This window comes from Oryx dammah, unplaced genomic scaffold, assembly GCF_014754425.2.
Source record: "Oryx dammah isolate SB20612 unplaced genomic scaffold, SCBI_Odam_1.1 HiC_scaffold_15, whole genome shotgun sequence".
In the NCBI taxonomy this organism is placed as follows: Eukaryota; Metazoa; Chordata; class Mammalia; order Artiodactyla; family Bovidae; genus Oryx; species Oryx dammah.
Genome location: NW_024070199.1, coordinates 48,321,887 through 48,340,673, shown reverse-complemented (window position 1 = coordinate 48,340,673; position 18,787 = coordinate 48,321,887). Strand labels below are relative to the sequence as shown.

The following is an 18,787-nucleotide window of genomic DNA, read 5'->3' as shown; positions in this document are numbered from 1 at the left end:
AAATGGCTGTCTGGGGAGGCCTTACAAATAGCTGTGAAAAGAAGAGAGGTGAAAAGCAAAGGAGAAAAGGAAAGATATTCCCATCTGAATGCAGAGTTCCAAAGAATAGCAAGGAGAGATAAGAAAGCCTTCCTCAATGATCAATGCAAAGAAATAGAGGAAAACAACAGAAAGGGAAAGACTAGAGATCTCTTCAAGAAAATTAGAGATACCAAGGGACATTTCATGCAAAGATGGGCTCAATAAAGGACAGAAATGGTATGGACCTAACAGAAGCAGAAGATATTAAGAAGAGGTGGCAAGAATACACAGAAGAACTGTACAAAAAAGATCTTCATGACCTGGATAATCACAATGGTGTGATCACTCACCTAGAGCCAGACATCCTGGAATGTGAAGTCAAGTGGGCCTTAGAAAGCATCACTACGAACAAAGCTAGTGGAGGTGATGGAATTCCAGTTGAGCTGTTTCAAATCCTGAAAGATAATGCTGTGAAAGTGCTGCACTCAATATGCCAGCAAATTTAGAAAACTCAGCAGTGGCCACAGGACTGGAAAAGGGCAGTTTTCATTCCAATCCCAAAGAAAGGCAATGCCAAAGAATGCTCAAACTACCGCACAACTGCACTCATCTCACATGCTAGTAAAGTAATGCTCAAAATTCTCCAAGCCGGGCTTCAGCAATACGTGAACCATGAACTTCCTGATGTTCAAGCTGGTTTTAGAAAAGGCAGAGGAACCAGAGATCAAATTGCCAACATCTGCTGGATCATGGAAAAAGCAAGAGAGTTCCACAAAAACATCTATTTCTGCTTTATTGACTATGCCACAGCCTTTGACTGTGTGGATCACAATAAACTGTGGAAAATTCTGAAAGAGATGGGAATACCAGACCACCTAACCTGCCTCTTGAGAAACCTGTATGCAGGTCAGGAAGCAACAGTTAGAACCGGACAAGGAAGAACAGCCTGGTTCCAAATAGGAAAAGGAGTACGTCAAGGCTGTATATAGTCACTCTGCTTCTTTAACATATATGCAGAGTACATCATGAGAAACGCTGGGCTGGAGGAAGCACAAGCTGGAATCAAGATTGCCAGGAGAAATATTAATAACCTCAGATATGCATATGACACCACCCTTATGGCAGAAAGTGAAGAGGAACTAAAAAGCCTCTTGATGAAAGTGAAAGAGGAGAGTGAAAAAGTTGGCTTAAAGCTCAACATTCAGAAAATGAAGATCATGGCATCCGGTCCCATCACTTCATGGGCAATAGATGGGGAAACAGTGGAAACCGTGTCAGACTTTATTTTTTTGGGCTCCAAAATCACTGCAGATGGTGATTGCAGCCGTAAAATTAAAATACGCTTACTCCTTGGAAGGAAAGTTATGACCAACCTAGATAGCATATTCAAAAGCAGAGACATTACTTTGCCGACTAAGGTCTGTCTAGTCAAGGCTATGGTTTTTCCTGTGGTCATGTATGGATGTGAGAGTTGGACTGTGGAGAAGGCTGAGCACCGAAGAATTGATGCTTTTGAACCGTGGTGTTGGAGAAGACTCTTGAGAGTCCCTTGGACTGCAAGGAGATCCAACCAGTCCATTCTGAAGGAGATCAGCCTGGGATTTCTTTGGAAGGAAGGATGCTAAAGCTGAAACTCCAGTACTTTGGCCACCTCATGCGAAGGGCTGACTCATCGGAAAAGACTCTGATGCTGGGAGGGATTGGGGGCAGGAGGAGAAAGGGACGACCGAGGATGAGATGGCTGGATGGCATCACTCACTGGATGGACGTGAGTCTGAGTGAACTCCAGGAGTTGGTGATGGACAGGGAGGCCTGACATGCTGCGATTCATGGGGTCGCAGAGTTGGACACGACTGAGTGACTGAACTGAACTGAAATGAAGCCATACAAACGTGCCTTAAGTTCTGAAGTTTAGGAATGGGGCCTCACTGAAATGGCCTCACTTCTGCTGACCCTGGGGAGGGCCCATTTCCTTCCGCAGCTGTTTTTTTCAGCCTTTGTTGGTTTACCCTTGGGCGCCCTGGTCTCTGTCGTCGGGGTGCGCAGGCTCTTTAGTCGAGGCCTGTGGGCGCCGTCATCCTACAGCATGGGGGCCGACCAGGGACTGAACTACCCTGCAGTGAAAGCTGATTCTTAACCACTAAGCCACCAGGGATGTCCCCTCGGTCAGCTTCTGGAGGCTCCTGCATTCCTGGAGCCAGGAGCACAGGCCAGCCCTTCTTAGGCTGTGTCACCCTGGTTCTCCCTCCGCGGTCTGAAGGAGTCCCGTGACCACACTCAGCCCAGTCTCCCCACTCACGTCCAGCTGGTGAGCAAGCTTCGCTCCATCTGCAGCTGCCCGCCTCTGCTGGGGAAGGTAACAGGCGACAGGTTCCAGGCACATGGGGGTGGGCTTTTTTTGGGGGGAGGGTGTGTGACTCCGCCCACTGCAGACTGCTTCCTAGCAAGTTCCATGTCCATCTCATGTGTAAAACACACCCCTTTCCTGAAGTCTCAACCCACTACAGGGTCAAGTCAAACCCCAAACCTCACCTAAACCACCTGAAGCAGCTAACATCAGACACGGAATATGAACTGTCCCTTTCCACATGGGCGTTTGAAACTAGAAGTCACCTACTTCCAAAATACAACAGTAGAGCAGGTACAAGAGGCCAGGTACGGGAGTTCCCATCCAAAAAGGGAGAAAATGAAGGAGGCGGATTTCAAAGTCCAGTGCGGCACAGCCCGAGGCCAGTGCGCAGCAAGGCCTGGCAGTTGCCCTCCGCGGCTGAGGGCTCCACCCCCAGGACCCTCTGCCCTCTTCAACCCTTGAGAGAAAAGGAGCCAGCGTCCTCAGCCGAGGTTCCATCAGTCTGCATCTGGCCCAGAGAGCTGTGAGTCCAACAGCCTCCCACTCGACCCTCTGCCCCTTCGGTCCAAGCCAGCAGCGTTTCTGACGGAATGACGTTCTCAGGAGCCATGGCGCTATCGTGGTATGGCGTGGGAGTTCAGTCCCTAAGACAAGAGGCTCCTTCAGACCCTCCTGAGATCCTTCCCGTTTCTGGCTTCCGCTGGGACGACTGAGGTCTGTTCCAAGACTCTCTGATGGAATCTCTGCCCTGGTTCATGTTCTACATTCCCAGCAAAAGGATGCCCAATAACCCTTGGCTTTTTCTCTAGGCTGCATTTCCCGACAGGCAATCTCCTCAGTCCCGTGTCTTTCTGCAGTCGGGCTTGGCTGAGACCTCAGACCATCAAGTGTTTTGATTCCTTTTGTTACTATCTCTTTCTCAGTCTCTCAACGTGTATTTTACTATAAGCAGCAGAGAAAGCAGGCTGCACCTTTGACACTTTGGCTGCTGCTTGCTCACGAGTCTGCTACACGGACGTTTGGGGACCCAGCAGGCCGGGTCCCTTCCGCCCACCTCCGGCTTCCGCCAGAGGGTCCTCCCTGGGCACCAGGTCAGCCACGGTCCAGTTCCCCTACGTCCTCTACTTCAGAGATCCATACCCAGAAGAGGAGGGGGACAGCCCATGTGGCCTGCAGACCAAGGGCTCACAGCGAGCCGGAAGGCAGAGGGGCGGTGAGCGGGATGGGTGGCCTGGGAGGGGCCGTGGCCTCCCAGACGCGCACGGCTCTTGGCAGCGTGTGTGTGGGTGCGGCGTGGTCAGCCAGGAGCCTGTCCTTCCCGGAGGTGGAGGGAGCAGGTGGCCCCGATAGGCCTGGGGGCTGGTGGTATGCCAGGGCGGCAGAGGAAGGGTCTGCTGGCCACGACTAAGTTTGAGGTAAGCTGAGCGTCAGGAGGGCATGGGCTGGCGGGGAGAGTATAGGAGCCCCAGGAGCTGGGAGTCAGACCAGGGCCCAGGGGCCCATTACTGCCACTCAGGGTTGGCAAGGGATCGGGGTGGGGTGCGTGACAGGAATCAACACCTGGAGAAGGCACAGGGCCCTGCGCGAGCCCCGCGTCTCTGCCCACAGAGGGCTGGACCAGCCCCAGGGCCGCTCACACCACCCCCAGCTATCCTACACCCAGCCAAGTGACGCTGCCCAGTCCCGAGGGGGCCCCTGCAGCAGAGCCTCTGTGCCGGCTGTGGCCCACTGCAGGGTCCCTGCTGCCGGCGCGGAGAGGGCACACCACAGGGAGACCGAGGGTCCAGAACCCTTGGGGACTTGACCCACAGAACACAGCCCTGCCCACAGCTCCTGGCAACCCGTGGACACGTGCAGCAGGGGAGTCCGGGGTGAGCCCCGGCAGGGACGCAGCACCTGCTCTCGGCCAGCACAGCTGTGTTCAGTGAGGGCTCCGTGGGCTGGCCTGCAAGGGAGGGCGCTGCCCCGGGCCATGTGAGGAGCAGGGCGCACGGCCAGGCCGCCAGAGCACGGAGCACCGAGACGCTGAGGACACACACAGGGGCTGACCTGAGAGAAGTCTCTTTATTACACCCGCACAGGGAGGCCAGGCTCTCCTGCCCCGGGCCGCGGCTCCACACAGGCCGTGCCCCGGGGGCACCGCAGCCCGGAGCCTGGCCAGCCCCGCTCCCCTCCTGGGCAGTGAAGGCAGTGGAGGGAGACATTGCAGCTCGCGGAGCTCCGGGCACCCGGCCTCCCCGCCCCTCCAAGCCGGCCCTGAGCCAGAGTCCAGATCGCGCGCGGAGGGAGGAGAAAGGCGGGCCGGGGTCTCTAAAAGCCACTCCAGCCCGAGCCAAGACAAAGGGCGGCAGAAGCGAAGCCTGCGGGGCCCCGCCCCGCTGCGTGTCTCCCCGGAGGCCAAGGCCGAGCCGGGGGCGGGGCGGGCGCGGAAGACCCGGAGGGGCAGACCCCAGAGGGAGACGCGGACGGGCGGCCCCGGAGGTGTCTGCCACGGACGAGCGGAGTCCAAGGTTCTTGGGGCCGACGGCAGAGAGTCCGGGCGCCCAGAGTCCGTGGCGCGCACAGACACGGAGGCGCGCGGGCGCCGCCGGGCTCACCTCTCCTTGACGTGGTTCTGTGCGCCCGCCGCCCCGCCCGGCCCGTCCCCGCCGCCCCCGCCGCACAGCGCCTCCGTCAGGTCGTCCATGACCGCCGTCTCTTTGGGGTCGAGCAGGTTGAACTCGCGGGCGAAGAGGATGAAGTGCACGTAGAGAGTGTTCAAGTGTCCGTGGAGCTCGAGCGCCAGGGTCTCCTTGAAGTGCGCCGAGTAGATGTGCGCCAGCACGTGAAACAGGTACCGACAGATCTTCCGCACCAGCGCCTCGAAGGAGCTGGGGAACTCGCGGCCTGCGAGCCGGGGCGGCCGCGTCACCACCCCGGCCCCGCGGCGGCCCGGCCACCTCCCCGGCCCCGCGGCGGGGTCTGCCCCCCTCCCCCCGCCGCAGGTCTCCCTGCGCGCCCGCCCGCCTGGGACCAGGGGCCCGCGAGGAGGGGCCGGGATGATGGTGCCGCCCACGGGCCACGTGCTAACTTGGCGGCTCAGGGCGCAGAGCCAGGAGTGGGCGGGGCGGGGCGGGGCCACGCACCGTATTTCGTGGGGAACACGTCCTCGTCGGTCACCAGCTTCTGCACGGAGCTCATGACGAAGTCCACGTACTGGGGGGCCGTGCACTTCACCTTCTTGCCCCGCTCGTCGTACCAGTAGTACTGTCTGTGGGGACAGGCGCGCGGTGACGGGCGGCCCAGGACAGCTGGCCGTGCTCACCCTTTGCTCTACACGGGACCTCCCCCTGCGTTAACGGTGACAGACAGCTTTCCCATCTTTCCCGGAGGCCCTGCCTTGACTTGTCAGGATCCGGGCCTTCCCTGGTGGCTCAGATGGTAGGGAATCTGCCTGCAGTGCGGGAGATCTGGGTCAGATCCCAGGACCGGGAGGATCCCCTGGAGAAGAGACTGGCGCCCCACTCCTGTACTCTTGCCTGGAGAATCCCACGGACAGAGGAGCCTGGCGGGCTAGTCCACGGGCAGCAGAGAGTCAGCCGTGACCGAGCGCGCAACAACACTTTCACTCACCCCAGAGGCAGCTTCCTGCTGACGCCAGTATGGGCCAAGCCTGCGCCCTGGGCCGCCTGGGGTGAGGGGGCCTCTGTCCCTGGCTACCTCACAGACTTCCCTGGCAGGTGGGGGTGGGTCACGGCGTTGGGCGATGCGGACCCCCAGCCCAGCCCTGAGACCAGGCGCATCTCCCAGTTCACGTTAACGCTGCTGTTCTGCCGTCCTCCAGGTGTGGACCCCTGCAGCCACCAAGTCCCACTCTCCCCTCCTGCCCCAAGGTGGGCTCCAGTCTTCTCAGCAGGGGGCCCTGTGCCTGCAGGCGGGCTGGCCGAGGGCTGCACGGAGCCGCTGGCGGAGAGCGGGGAACTGCAGGCTGCCTGGGTCAGTGGGCGATGACCAGGGCACCCCTTCTGCAGCCTAGGCGCCAACCCTGCCCCAGCAGACCTCCGCCAGCACCCCACCCCCTCTCTCTGTCTTTACTGGGTTTCAGAACTGACAGCTCTCCCCAACACCATCCCACTTTATCGCAGGCCAGGACCCCAGGCTGGCCCTGAGCAACCTGCCCTGACTTCCTGAGCTCACTAAGCACCCCTGGGTGACAGCCACAGGGCACCCCCGCACTCCCAACACCTGGCCAGACCTGCTGGCAGGACAGCAGGCTCTCCATTTCATGGCTGAAAGAAAAGACACAGCCCAGGGGACCTCAGAACAGCCCTGCTGCCCACCCCTACTCCTCTAGCAGTAACCAGGGATCTTCTCAGCCTCTTCGCCTGTGAGTTCATCTGTGCCCCTGGTCGGGCTGGGGTCAGGCTGCAAGACGGGAACACATCCCACAACAAATGGGCAGGCCACTAGGAAAAAGGCCGCTCCTCTCTGGACAAGGCAACACAGCCCTGACTGCCACTGGGTACCAGGCCCCGGCCTCCCCACTGCAGAAGGCAGATGACACCTGCCAGCCACTTCCACCTCGGTGAGGCCTCCCTGCCATGCCTGCGCCCAGGCTGCCCCAGCACTGTGGGCCCTGCAGAGCCCAGCACCTGCATGCCCCGCAAGGCCCCAGAGTGGGTCAAAGCCCTGAGAAGCTGGCCGAGCTTCCTGCAGGCCCCCAGGAAGCAGACACCCGGCAAGGACCCAGAGCCCTCCCCACCACAGGGTGGCCCTGCTGACCATCTGCCCCCTGCCCAGGCCCCTGCTCTGCCTGAGGATACGCTGAGAGAGGACAGATGACCCGCCCCTCCCCTCACAGCGGCCCCTGGGGTCCTGGGGCTGGTGCAGGGAGCAGGGCAGCACCACCCCAGCGACACCCCAGCCCTGCTTGGTGCTGATGCCCCTGGCCACCAGTGCCAGAGTCGGAAAAACCACTGCAGCTTGAAACCAGGACGCCTTCCCATGAGGTCCAAACCCAGAGAGACCCGCTCCTCGGGGCCTGCTGCGGCCCTGCCCGTGCAGCCGGGACCCTCCGCGTTCAGCATTCCTCTTCTCTGGCCTCGTTTTATTTCTGCACCATCTCACAGTAAAGCTGACTGGCTTTGGCGTGCAGCCTGATGGGTTTTAACCCCAACAGAGGAACAACGATGGGGCACAGCTCCCAGCCCGGCCCCTGGCCTGCTGTCAGTCCCCCGCACGCTAGCAATGCGTCCTCAGGCACTCCAGGTGGCGTCTGGAGCCCGGCTCTGCCGCCTGCCCTGCCTTTCTCGTCACTGAGATGGACTCCTGTGCGGATGTGCTGGTCCATCAGCACACCTGGGTGGCCTGCAGTTTGGGCAATCATGGGTCAGGCTGCTAAAACCCTCCTGGGCAGGTGTCTCTATGAGCTCCAGTTCCCATTTCTCTCAGGTGGATGCTCGGGAGCAGGACAGCCAGGTCCACAGCAGGAACGCCACCGAGATTTCCCCGGAGTGGCCGCCCCACCGGCACCCCCTCCACCTGCGTCGGCACGTGGAGGGGAGGTAACAGACGCTCTCCAGCAGAGTCTGAATTCATGTAACCCGCCTGCTCCTGGTGCTCCTCTGCCCGTGGGTGCACGGGGTCCTCCCCGTGGCCGGTCTGTGTCCTCTGCCCAGTCATAACCAGGTTTCTCACTGAGCTGTGAGGGTTCTTCATCCCTTCCAGGTACTAGTCCTCTCTTGGATATGGGATTCGTCTGTGGTTTGTCTCTCCTTTCTCTCAACAGTGTCTTTCTCAGAACAAAAGTTCTGAATTTTGGTGAAGTCCACTTTACTGCCTCTCCTTCATCGATGGACTCTATCTCACGTCACGACCAAGAACTCAGCCTAGTACTACATCATGAAGGCTTCTCCTGTGTTTTCTTCTGAAAGTGTTATGGTTTATATTTAGAGTTAGCATTTACTTCAAGTCAACTCTGGCAGAAGGAGACATTTGGATGACTGGTTTTTCTAACAGCATTAGTTGAAGACTATCCCTTCTCCACTGAATTCTTCTCATTCCTGTCAAACGTCAAGGGGCCACGTCTGTGCGGGCGCGTTTCTGGATCCTGCTCTGTTGCACAGACCTCTGTGTCTCTTCTCCACCAACACCACAGTGTTGAGTCCCACAGTTTTACAGGAACTCGTAGCACAGCACTGTTGGACTCTACTGATTTGACTGTTTTTTTCAAAATCACTGTAGCTATTCTAGGGGTTCCGCTGCTCCGTGTACATTCTATAATCAGCTTATTTATGGATGAAAGCTCTTCTGGGAGTTTGACTGAGGTTGCTTTGAGTATATCTACACTTCTGGTGTGCTGTCTCCCTGTCTCCCCATCCGCGCTGGTCTTTGGCTTCATTCATCAGCGTTTTCCAGCTTCCTGCATGCACCTGTCTCCTTAAGTCTACATCTAAGTATTTCACTGTCTTTGGAGCTACTGTAAATGATTAACTTTATCAATTTTGTGCTCCAGTTGTACACTGCTAGTATACAAACTATGGTTGATTTTTTGTGTGTGCTGAGCTGGCTAGATTTATTGACTCACCTTTTTCCTAGAGCTCTTGGGCTTGTCTACAGACAATCACGCTGTACGCAAATGCAGTTTTACTTTCTTCTCCAATTTAAATGACTTTTATTCCTTTTTCTTGCCTTACTGCATTACCTATCTTGGGTCAATTGTGGTATTTTGTGCTTTCCAAGGAACTAGTTCATTTAATTTAAATTGTTAAATTTACGTAAGCAGAGATTTTTCTGTTGCTTCCTTATTACCCTCTTAATTTCTGCTGGGTTTACAGTTATTTCCTCTTTTATTCCTTATATTGATAATCTGTATCTTTTCTCTTTTTACCTTTGTTAGTTTTACTAGAGGTATCTCAATTTTACTTCTCTTTTCAAGGAACCAGCTTCTGGTTTCGTTTGTTTTTGGAAATCCACGTCAGTGAGCTCTGTCCCTATTTTATCATATCTTTTCTTCTGCTCCATTTAGGGTTGTGTTTTTTGCTTTTTTTTTCTGGGATTCCCCAGTGGCTCAGTGGTAAAGAATCTGCAATGCAGAAAGACATAGGAGATACAGGTTCGATCTCTGGATCAGGAATATCCCCTGGAGGAGGGCATGGCAACCCACTCCAGCATTCTTGCTGGGAAAATCCCATGGACAGAGCCTGGCAGGCTATAGCTGCAAAGAGCTGGGCAAGACAACACACACATGCACACACGCACACGCTTTTTTTCCAGTTTCTTAATATGGAAGCTTAGGTTGAATTGAGGTCTTTCTTCTTCTAAAATAAGCGTTTAATCGTCTAAACATTCCTCTAAACCTTGCTTTAGCTGCATCTCAAATGCAGTTCAAATATGCTGCATTCTCATTTCAGTTTATAACATTTTCTCATTTCCCTGGAGACTTCCTCTCTGACCCATGGATTATTTGAAAGTGTGTTAATTTCTTGGGATGTCCCTGGCATTCCGGTGGTTAAGACTCTGTGTGCCCCATGTAGGGGACACATCCGACCTGCCTTGATCAGGGAACCAAGAGTCCCCATGCCACACAGCATGGCAAGAGAAAACAAGTACGCTGATTTCTAAACGGTTGGAGGTTTTTCTGTTACCGATTTCAAACATAACTAATTGTGGTCGGATAACTTACCCTGCATCTCTGATTAGTCTGCTAAGGTCTGTTTGGTGAGCCAGGACGTGACCTCCTGTGGTGAGGAGGAATGTGGACTTTGCTCCTGAGGGTGGAGTGGATGTCAGTTCAGCCCAGTTGGCTGATGGTGCTATTTCGTTCCAGTCTTGCTGGCTTTCTACCCACTAGTCTGTGAGTCACCGAGAGAGGAATGTTGAGACCTGCGACCACAGTATCAGTGCCTTCGGTTCTGTCCGTCTGCTTTGGTTCTGTCCGTCTGCTTCGGCTCTGTCCGTCTGCTTCGTGTAAAAGCTCTGTCTGGCACAGATGCGCTCAAGGTCAGTACTTCTTGACTTGAAGTCTGCTTTGTCTGGTATGAGCGCAGCCACTTTAGTTTTCTTCTGACTTATGTTTTGTTGGCATTTCTTTTTCCATGTTTTCATTTTCGACCTGCCAGTGTCATTGCATTTAAAGTGACTCTCATATTCCCTGTACAGCTGGTTCATTTTAAACCCCCAGACTTACAGCCTGTCTTGTCACCAGCATGATCACACACGACAGTAACCGCGATGGCGGGTCTGTCTGAATCAAAGTCCACAACCGTCCACTACTTCTTCCCTGTTTTCACTCCTTGTATTTCCCGCCTTCTTCCGCACTATCTCCTTTTAATTTATCCAGTATGATTTATGTCCCTTATGCGACTTTTTTAGAGGTTGCTCAAACGATTACAAAGCACATCCTGACCTTTCCACCCTGTACCTGGCGCCCAGGACCTCTTCCACATCTGGAGTCAGAAAGCTGACCGCACACAGGGCTCTCTGCCCACCCCCAGGCCACCACTGTCTCAGCGCTGCAGACACACACTGGAGGCCCGTCAGACAGTTATGGCTTTCGCTCACCTACCAGCCACGTCTCAAAGGGCTGAAGTGAAGAGGCGGTCACCGCGTCTGCCTGTGGCCCGCCTAGCGCTGCTCCGTTCACTGCACGGCAAGTGAGCTCTCTGAGTCTCCCTTCACTGACAGCTGTCCCCATCTTACCTTCATGCTTGAAGGACATTATGTGGAACTCCCGGGAGACTGCTGTTTCCAGTCACACCTTAGCCGTGTTGTGGGGCCTCCTCCTGGCCCCCAGATGGGTAAGGATGGCCACAGCCACCCACCACATCCCTGCAGGGGCGCTGCTGCTAGCGCTGCTGGCTGTGACAGCGTGTTCTCTTCAGCAGTTTGATTTCGTGCCTGTGGTGGATTCATTGGGTTTATCCTGTTTAAACTCATTAGGCTTCCTGAATCTGTAGGTTTGTGTCTTGGCCAAATTTGGAAGTTTTCAGCTGTTAGGTCTTCAAACGTGTTCCGGGCACAAGCCTCCTTCTCTTCTCTTGGGACTCCAAACTCCCCTTTGGTTCCAGTCCTTCAGGCATCAGCAGGGTGGAGAAGGGTGTCCGGCCTGGGCTGCAGCCCCACTCTGGGCCCTGGGTGGACCTGATGGCCCTGTGACAGACAGCACACGGCTCTGTGGGCCTCTGACAAACCTCCTGTTTCCTTTTAAACTAACTCACGTGAGTCTCCATTCCTCGGTCTTGAACGATTCCTAGAAAGGCGTTTGCTCCTTGGAAGAGAAACTATGACAAACCTAGACAGCGTGGTAGCCTTGTCTAACTCAATGAAACTATGAGCCATACCACGTAGGGCCACCCAAGACAGACGGGTTATGCTACAGATTTCCGACAAAACGTGGCCCACTAGAGAAGGGACTGGCAAACCACTTCAGTGTTCTTGCCCTGAGAGCCCCATGAACAGTATGAAAAGACAGACAGATGCAGTGCCGAAAGACGAGCTCCCCTAGCCGGTAGGGGCCCGTATGCTACTGGAGAAAAGCGGAGAGAGAGCTCCAGAAAGAACGAAGAACTCCCCCAGCCGGTAGGGGCCCCATACACCACTTGAGAAAAGCGGAGAGATAACTGCAGAAAGAAAGACGGGCTCCCCCAGCTGGTAGGGACCCATATGCTACTGGAGAAAAGCGGAGAGAGAGCTCCAGAAAGAACGAACAACTCCCCCAGCCGGTAGGGGCCCCATACGCCACTGGAGAAAAGCGGAGAGAGAGCTCCAGAAAGAACGAAGAACTCCCCCAGCTGGTAGGGGCCCATATGCGACTGGAGAAAAGCGGAGAGAGAGCTCCAGAAAGAACGAAGAGACGGAACAAAGATGAAAACAACACCCAGCTGTGGATGTGACTGATGATGGAGGTAAAGTCCGATGCTGTAAAGAACAACATTGCACAGGAACCTGGAATGTTAGGTCCATGAATCAAGGCAAATTGGAAGTGGTCAAACAGGAGACGGCAAGAATGAATGTCGATGTTTTACGAATCAGCGAACTAACATGGACCAGAAAGGGAGAATTTAATTCAGATGACCATTATTATACCTACTACTGTGGGCAGGAATCCCTTAGAAGAAATGGAGTAGCCCTCATAGTCAACAAAAGGGTCCAACCTGAAGTACTCGAGTGCAACCTCAAAAACTACAGAATGATCTCTGCTTGCTTCCAAGGCAAACCGTTCAGTGTCACAGTCACCTAAGTCTGAGCCCCGACCAGCAATGGGGGAGAAGCTGGAGCTGAACAGTTCTCTGGAGACCTACAAGACCTCCTAGAACTAACACCAAAAAAAGATGTCCTTCTCATTATAGGGGGACTGGAATGCAAAAATAGGAAGTCAAGAGATACCTGGAGTAACAGGCAAATCTGGCCTTGAAGTACAAAATGAAGCAGGGCAAAGGCTAACAGAGTTTTGCCAAGAGAATGCACTGGTCATAGCAAACACCCTCTTCCAACAACACAAGAGACGAGTCTACACATGGACATCACCAAATGGTCAACACCAAAATCAGACTGATTTGCAGCCAAAGATGGAGAAGCTCTATACAGTCGGCAGAAACCGGACTGGGAGCTGACTGTGCCTCAGATCATGAACTCCTTATTGCAAAATTCAGACTTAAACTGAAGAAAGTAGTGAACACCACTGGGTCATTCAGGTATGACCTAAATCAAATCCCTTACAATTATACAGTGAAGTGACAAATAGACTCAAGGGATTATATCTGATAGATAGAGTGCCTGAAGAACTATGGATGGAGGTTTGTGACAGGAGGCAGTGATCAAGACCATCCCCAAGAAGTGCAGTTCAGTCCCTCAGTCGTGTCTGACTCTTTGCAACCCTGTGGACTGCAGCACGCCAGGCCTCCCTGTCCTTCACCAACTCCCAGCACTTGCTCAAACTCATGTCCACCAAGTGGGTGATGCCATCCAACCATCTCATCCTCTGTCATCCCCTCTTCCTCCTGCCTTCAGTCTTTCTGAGCATCAGGGTTTTTTCTAATGAGTCAGTTCTTTGCACTGGGTGGCCAAAGTATTGGAGCTTTAGCTTCAGCATCAGTCCTTCCAATGAATATTCAGGACTGATTTCCTTTAGGATGGAATGGTTGGATCTCCTTGCAGTCCAAGGGACTCTCAAGAGTCTTCTCCAACACCACAGTTTAAAAGCATCAATTCTTTGGTGCTCAGCTTGCTTTATGGTTCAACTCTCACATCCATACGTGACTACTGGAAAAACCACAGCCTTGACTAGATGGACCTTTGTTGGCAAAGTAATCTCTGCTTTTTAATATGCTGTCTAGGTTGGTCATAGCTTTTCTTTCAAGGAGCAAGCGTCTTTTCATTTCACGGCTGCAGTCACCATCTGCAGTGATTTTGGAGCCCAAGAAAATAGTCTGTCACTGTTTCCACTGTTTCCCCATCTATTTTCCATGGAGTGATGGGACTGGATGTCATGATCTTAGTTTTTTGAATGCTGAATTTTAAGCCAGCTTTTTCACTCTCCTCTTTCACTTTCATCAAGAGGCTCTTCAGATCCTCTTCCCTTTCTGCCATGAGGGTGGTGTCATCTGCATATCTGAGGTTATTGATATTTCTCCCTGCAATCGTGATTCCAGCTTGTGCTTCATCCAGCCTGGCATTTTGCATGATGTACTCTGCATATAAGTTAAATAAGCAGGGTGACAATATACAGCCTTGACACACTCTTTTCCCAATTATGAAACAGTCCATTGTTCCATGTTCAGTTCTAACTGCTGCTTCTTGACCAGCATATAGGTTTCTCAGGAGGCAGGTCAGGTGGTCTGGTATTCCCATCTCTTTTAGAATTTTTCAGTTTGTTGTGATCCACACAGTCAAAGGCTTTGGCGTAGTCAATAAGGCAGAAGCAGATGTTTCTCTGGAACTCTCTTGCTGCTTCTATGATTCCCAAGAAAAAGAAACGCAAAAAGGCAAAACAGTTATCTGAGGAGGCCTTACAAATAGCTGAGAAAAGAAGAGAAGTGAAAGGTAAAGAAGAAAAGGAAAGATATATCCAGAGTTCTAAAAAATAGCAAGGAGAGATAAGAAAGCCTTCTTCACTGATCAATGCAAAGAAATAGAGGAAAACACTAGAATGGGAAATACTAGAGATCTCTTCAAGAAAATTAGAGACACCAAGGAACATTTCATGCAAAGATGGGCCCAATAAAGGACAGAAATGGTCTGGACCTAACAGAAGCAGAAGATATTAAGAAGAGGTGGTAAAAATACACAGAAGAACCATATAAAAGAGATCTTAATGACCCAGATAACCACGATGGTGTGATCACTCACCTAGAGCCAGACATCCTGGAATGCGAAGTCAAGTGGCCCTTAGGAAGCATCACTACAAACAGAGCTAGTGGAGGTAGTGGAATTCCAGCTGAACTATTTCAAGTCCTTAAAATGATGCTATTAAAGTGCTGCACTCAATATGCCAGCAAATTTGGAAAACTCAGCAGTGGCCACAGGACTGGAAAAGGTCAGTGTTCATTCCAATCCCAAAGAAAGGCAGTGCCAAAGAATGCTCAAACTACCGCAGAATTGCACTCAGCTCAGGCTAGCAAAGTAATGCTCAAAATTCTCCAAGCCAGGATTCAACAGTACATGAACCAAGAACTTCCAGATGTTCAAACTGGATTTAGAAAAGGCAGAGGAACTAGAGATCAGACTGCCAACATCCACTGAATCATGGAAAAAGCAAGAGAATTTCAGAGAAACATCTATTTCTGCTTTATTGACTACTCCAAAGCCTTTGACTGTGTGCATCACAGCAAACTTTGGAAAATTCTGAAAGAGATGGGAATACCAGACCACCTGACCTGCCTCTTGAGAAATCTGTATGCAGGCCAAGAAGCAACAGTTAGAACTGGACATGGAAAAATGGAGCGGTTCAAAACTGGGTGGGAAAGGAGTACGTCAAGGCTGTATATTGTCATCCTGCTTATTTAACTTATGTGCAGAGTACATTATGAGAAATGCTGGGCTGGATGAAGCACAAGCTGGAATCACGATTGCAGGAAGAAATATCAATAACCTCAGATATGCAGATGACACCACCCTTATGGCAGAAAGTGAAGAGGAACTAAAGAGCCTCTTGATGAAGCTGAAAAAGGAGAGTGAAAAAGCTGGCTTAAAACTCAACATTCAGAAGCTATTTTCTTGGGCTCCAAAATCACTGCAGATGGTGACTGCAGCCATGAAATGAAAAGATGCTTGCTCCCTGAAGGAAAAGCTATAACCAACCTAGACAGCATATTGAAAAGCAGAGACATTAGTTTGCCAACAATGGTCCCTCTAGTCAAAGCTGTGGTTTTTCCAGTAGTCACGTATGGATGTGAGAGTTGAACCATAAAGCAAGCTGAGCACCGAAGAATTGATGCTTTTGAACTGTGGTGTTAGAAAAGACTCTTGAGAGTCCCTTGGACTGCAAGGAGATCCAACCATTCCATCCTAAAGGAAATCAGTCCTGAATATTCATTGGAAGGACTGATGCTGAAGCTGAAGCTCCAATACTTTGGCCACCTGATGTGAAGAACTGACTCACTGGAAAAGATGCTGATGCTGGGAGAGATTGAAGGCTGGAGGAGAAGGGGACGACAGAGGATGAGATGGCTGGATGGCATCACCGACTCAATGGACCTGAGTCTGAGCAAACTCCAGGAGATGGTGAAGGACAGGGGAGCCTGGTATGCTTCAGTCCATGGGGTCACAGAGAGTAGTGCATTACTGAATGAAGGGACAGTAACCACTGATAAAAACCTACAAAAGCCTATAAAGCAGGGTACAGGTAGGAAGACTAACCGGCAGAAGTCTGAAGATCTCCAGATCTCCAAGTTTGACGTGGCAGAGCCAACATCTAGACACAGGTCTGCCCGACACCAAATCCTGTGCCCCTTCAAGGAGCCTCTTCTCAAGCACTCTGGTGCCTAAAGGGTGCCTGGCAGTGCATCAGAAGGGCCCTGGCTTCCGCATCTGCCAACCCGCAGGCCCCCTCTGACATCTCCTGGCCAGGTACCTCCTGTGAGCGTGCCGTAGGCAGGGCGATGCAGCACTGCCCTTGCCCGCTTCCGGCTGCTCAGCCACGTCTGCAGTAGAGGCTACCGCCTCACACTGAGGAGCCCAGGCTCACTTCGCCCATGCGCCCAGCACGGCCACACCCTCTGCGGGCCAGGCTGGGCTGTGGCTCTCTGGGGACACGGTGACACCCAAGCATGCCGTCAGCAGCTCTTGCCAGGTGAGTAAGGAGTGGAGAGCAGCCGTCTTCTGCACTCACGCCCTCTGTGGGGCTGGGCTTTCAGGGGTCTCAGCAACAGCAGGGCCCCTTGTCCGGGTCTGAGCCGGGCTGCCGCGGCAGCGCAGCACGCCCGCTAGTGGAGGCCGGCTGCTAGCACACGCTCGTGTCAGCCAGGCACGCAGGCCGTGACGTGACAGGGGCTGTCAGAGAGCTGGCCCACGTGGCCCCCTGCCCACGGCTGCTTCCTGGCTTCTGCCCCCGGGGCTGGGGGTGAGCCCAGGTCCACATGGTGGCTCTCCTACCCACGCAGTTTCAAGAGCTGCCGCAGAGGCGGGGTGTCCTGGAGTCCTCTGGGTGCCCGTTTCCAGAAGACAGCAGCCCCGCCAGGCCCAAGGAAGGGCACCACGCGGGGGGGCACCAAAGCACCCCAGCCCCATGGGCCGGCAGCGCCTTCTCCACGCAGAGTGTGAGCTCCGGGTCAGCCCTCAGCCGGCGGGACCAGCGCCGGGAAGCGTCTCTGGCTGCACACACCCGGCGGTCTCAGGGTGCACGGCGGGCACATCCTGTGGAAATGCCTCTGCCCCAGGACACAGCCCGTCAGGGCCCGGCTGGCTCCTGGTGCCCGTGCCCAGGGGGACCCACGCTGCCCGGGGCCCCCCTCTGCTGGGCTCTGCCTGTTTCCCCACCAGGCCGGGGGCCTCTGGGGACAGGGGAGCGGCCCTGGTGAGCCTTCGACAAGGACGCTGTGGGAGCGGGGCGGGCGGGGCGCCCGGGGCGGGCCCGGCGGGCGAGCACTCACGTGTTGCACACGGCCATGGTCTGGCACGCCTCCCCCGTGCAGAACTCCGAGACGGTGCTGTACTGCAGGTTCACGTGGTGGAAGAACGTCGTGGCTGCGAAGGGAGAGCAGGGCCTGAGGGCCGCCCCGGGCCGCCTCGCCCCCAGGGTCCTGTGGGCCCATGGGGGCCGGAGCCTCTCCTCAGGCCCTGGACGCGGCGGCTGGAGCTGACCAGGCCAGAGGCTGCAGCCTCAGCACAGCACCGCCTTCGGGGGCAGGCGGCACGGGCCACGGTGCTGAGCTGGGCAGAGTGCCCCGGCCATCGTGACCCAGTGCCCTCCACGAAGGCCTGGGCAGAAGACCTCCCACCCCGGCTCTTACCATCCCCAGCTGCGGGGACACCACTAACATGGCCGGCAGCACCAGCAGCACTCTCCTCTGAGGAGAGCCGGCACTTGGCCCTGCGGAGGGTGTTCTGTGAGCCGAGTGCCGAGCCTGGCTGGCAGGTGCGGGCGAGCCGCCCCCCAGGCCGCAGCCCTCCCCACCCTGCCCTGCTGCCACGGTCGCGTCCCGCAGCCTCCCCCGGCCCTGGTGTCCCACACCGAGTCGCCCTCTCTGCAGGGACCCCAAGGCCCTGTGGGGTTGGCCATCCCGGGCCTCGGCTTCAGTCAGCTTGTGTGTGCGGATGCTGGGCACCAGCTCCGGGGGTCCCCGCCCCGCCCCGCCCCGTCCCGTCCCCACGCACTGTTGCTGGCCAGCCACTCATTGAGGTCGATCTCCCGGGGCAGCACCACCAGCTCCTTGAACCCGAAGTCCGTGATCCTGGACTTGGCATACTCTGGCTCCAGGTACACCTTCTTCTCCTCGGCGGTGGCGGGCTTCTTCCCGTTGGGCTTGGCTTTGGACTTCCTGCGAAGAGAAGAGAGGCAGGGGTCACGGTGGAGGCAGGTGTGGAGGCCGCAGGCCCAGCTCCGGGGGGCACCTCGGGGGCTGCAGCTCCTGTGGCCCAGGTGTGGGTGGAAGCCGCCCTGCACCTCTGCCCTCCCTGCCCTATCAGGGCCCAAGCCTGGAACCAGAGGCAACAGGGGGCTTGCAGCCCACCCAAGGACGGGAGAGTGGCTATATGAGCCGGCTCCCCCCACCCGTGATACCACGGCCCCGCAGCCCCACAGGGCCCTGCCTGGCGTCCTCCCGCACAGGGGGGCCAGCAGCCCGCCCTGCTGAGGCCCTGCCGCGCGCCGGCGCCCCGGGCCACCCCGAGGCCTGCTGTCCCCACAGGCCCCCGCTCCCTGCCGCCCGCTAAGCGGCCCCGCATGGTTCCAGGCACAGACAGACGTCGGCGCGAGAGGATGTCACAGAGATTTGACGG

General features: G+C 55.0%; 1 protein-coding gene and 1 long non-coding RNA gene across 4 annotated transcripts in view; both read right to left on the bottom strand.

The window, feature by feature from the left end:
* Positions 1-4,416: 4,416 nt before the first annotated feature.
* Positions 4,417-18,787, bottom strand: part of MOB2 (MOB kinase activator 2) — a 52,192-nt gene continuing 37,821 nt past the window's right edge. For all 3 annotated transcript variants that reach the window (XM_040255399.1, XM_040255398.1, XM_040255400.1), the window contains 4 exons: positions 18,164-18,327; positions 17,440-17,533; positions 5,497-5,621; positions 4,417-5,257 (listed from right to left, as the gene is read on the bottom strand). In XM_040255399.1, the coding sequence (XP_040111333.1) occupies positions 4,965-5,257; positions 5,497-5,621; positions 17,440-17,533; positions 18,164-18,327 (676 nt within the window). In that variant the 3' untranslated portion in view covers positions 4,417-4,964. The remainder of the gene's footprint in view (positions 5,258-5,496; positions 5,622-17,439; positions 17,534-18,163; positions 18,328-18,787) is intronic.
* Positions 10,318-11,910, bottom strand: LOC120874189. Its single transcript, XR_005723608.1, has 2 exons — positions 11,051-11,910; positions 10,318-10,912 (listed from the first exon to the last, which is right to left on the bottom strand). It is a non-coding gene; the product is annotated as an uncharacterized LOC120874189 (long non-coding RNA).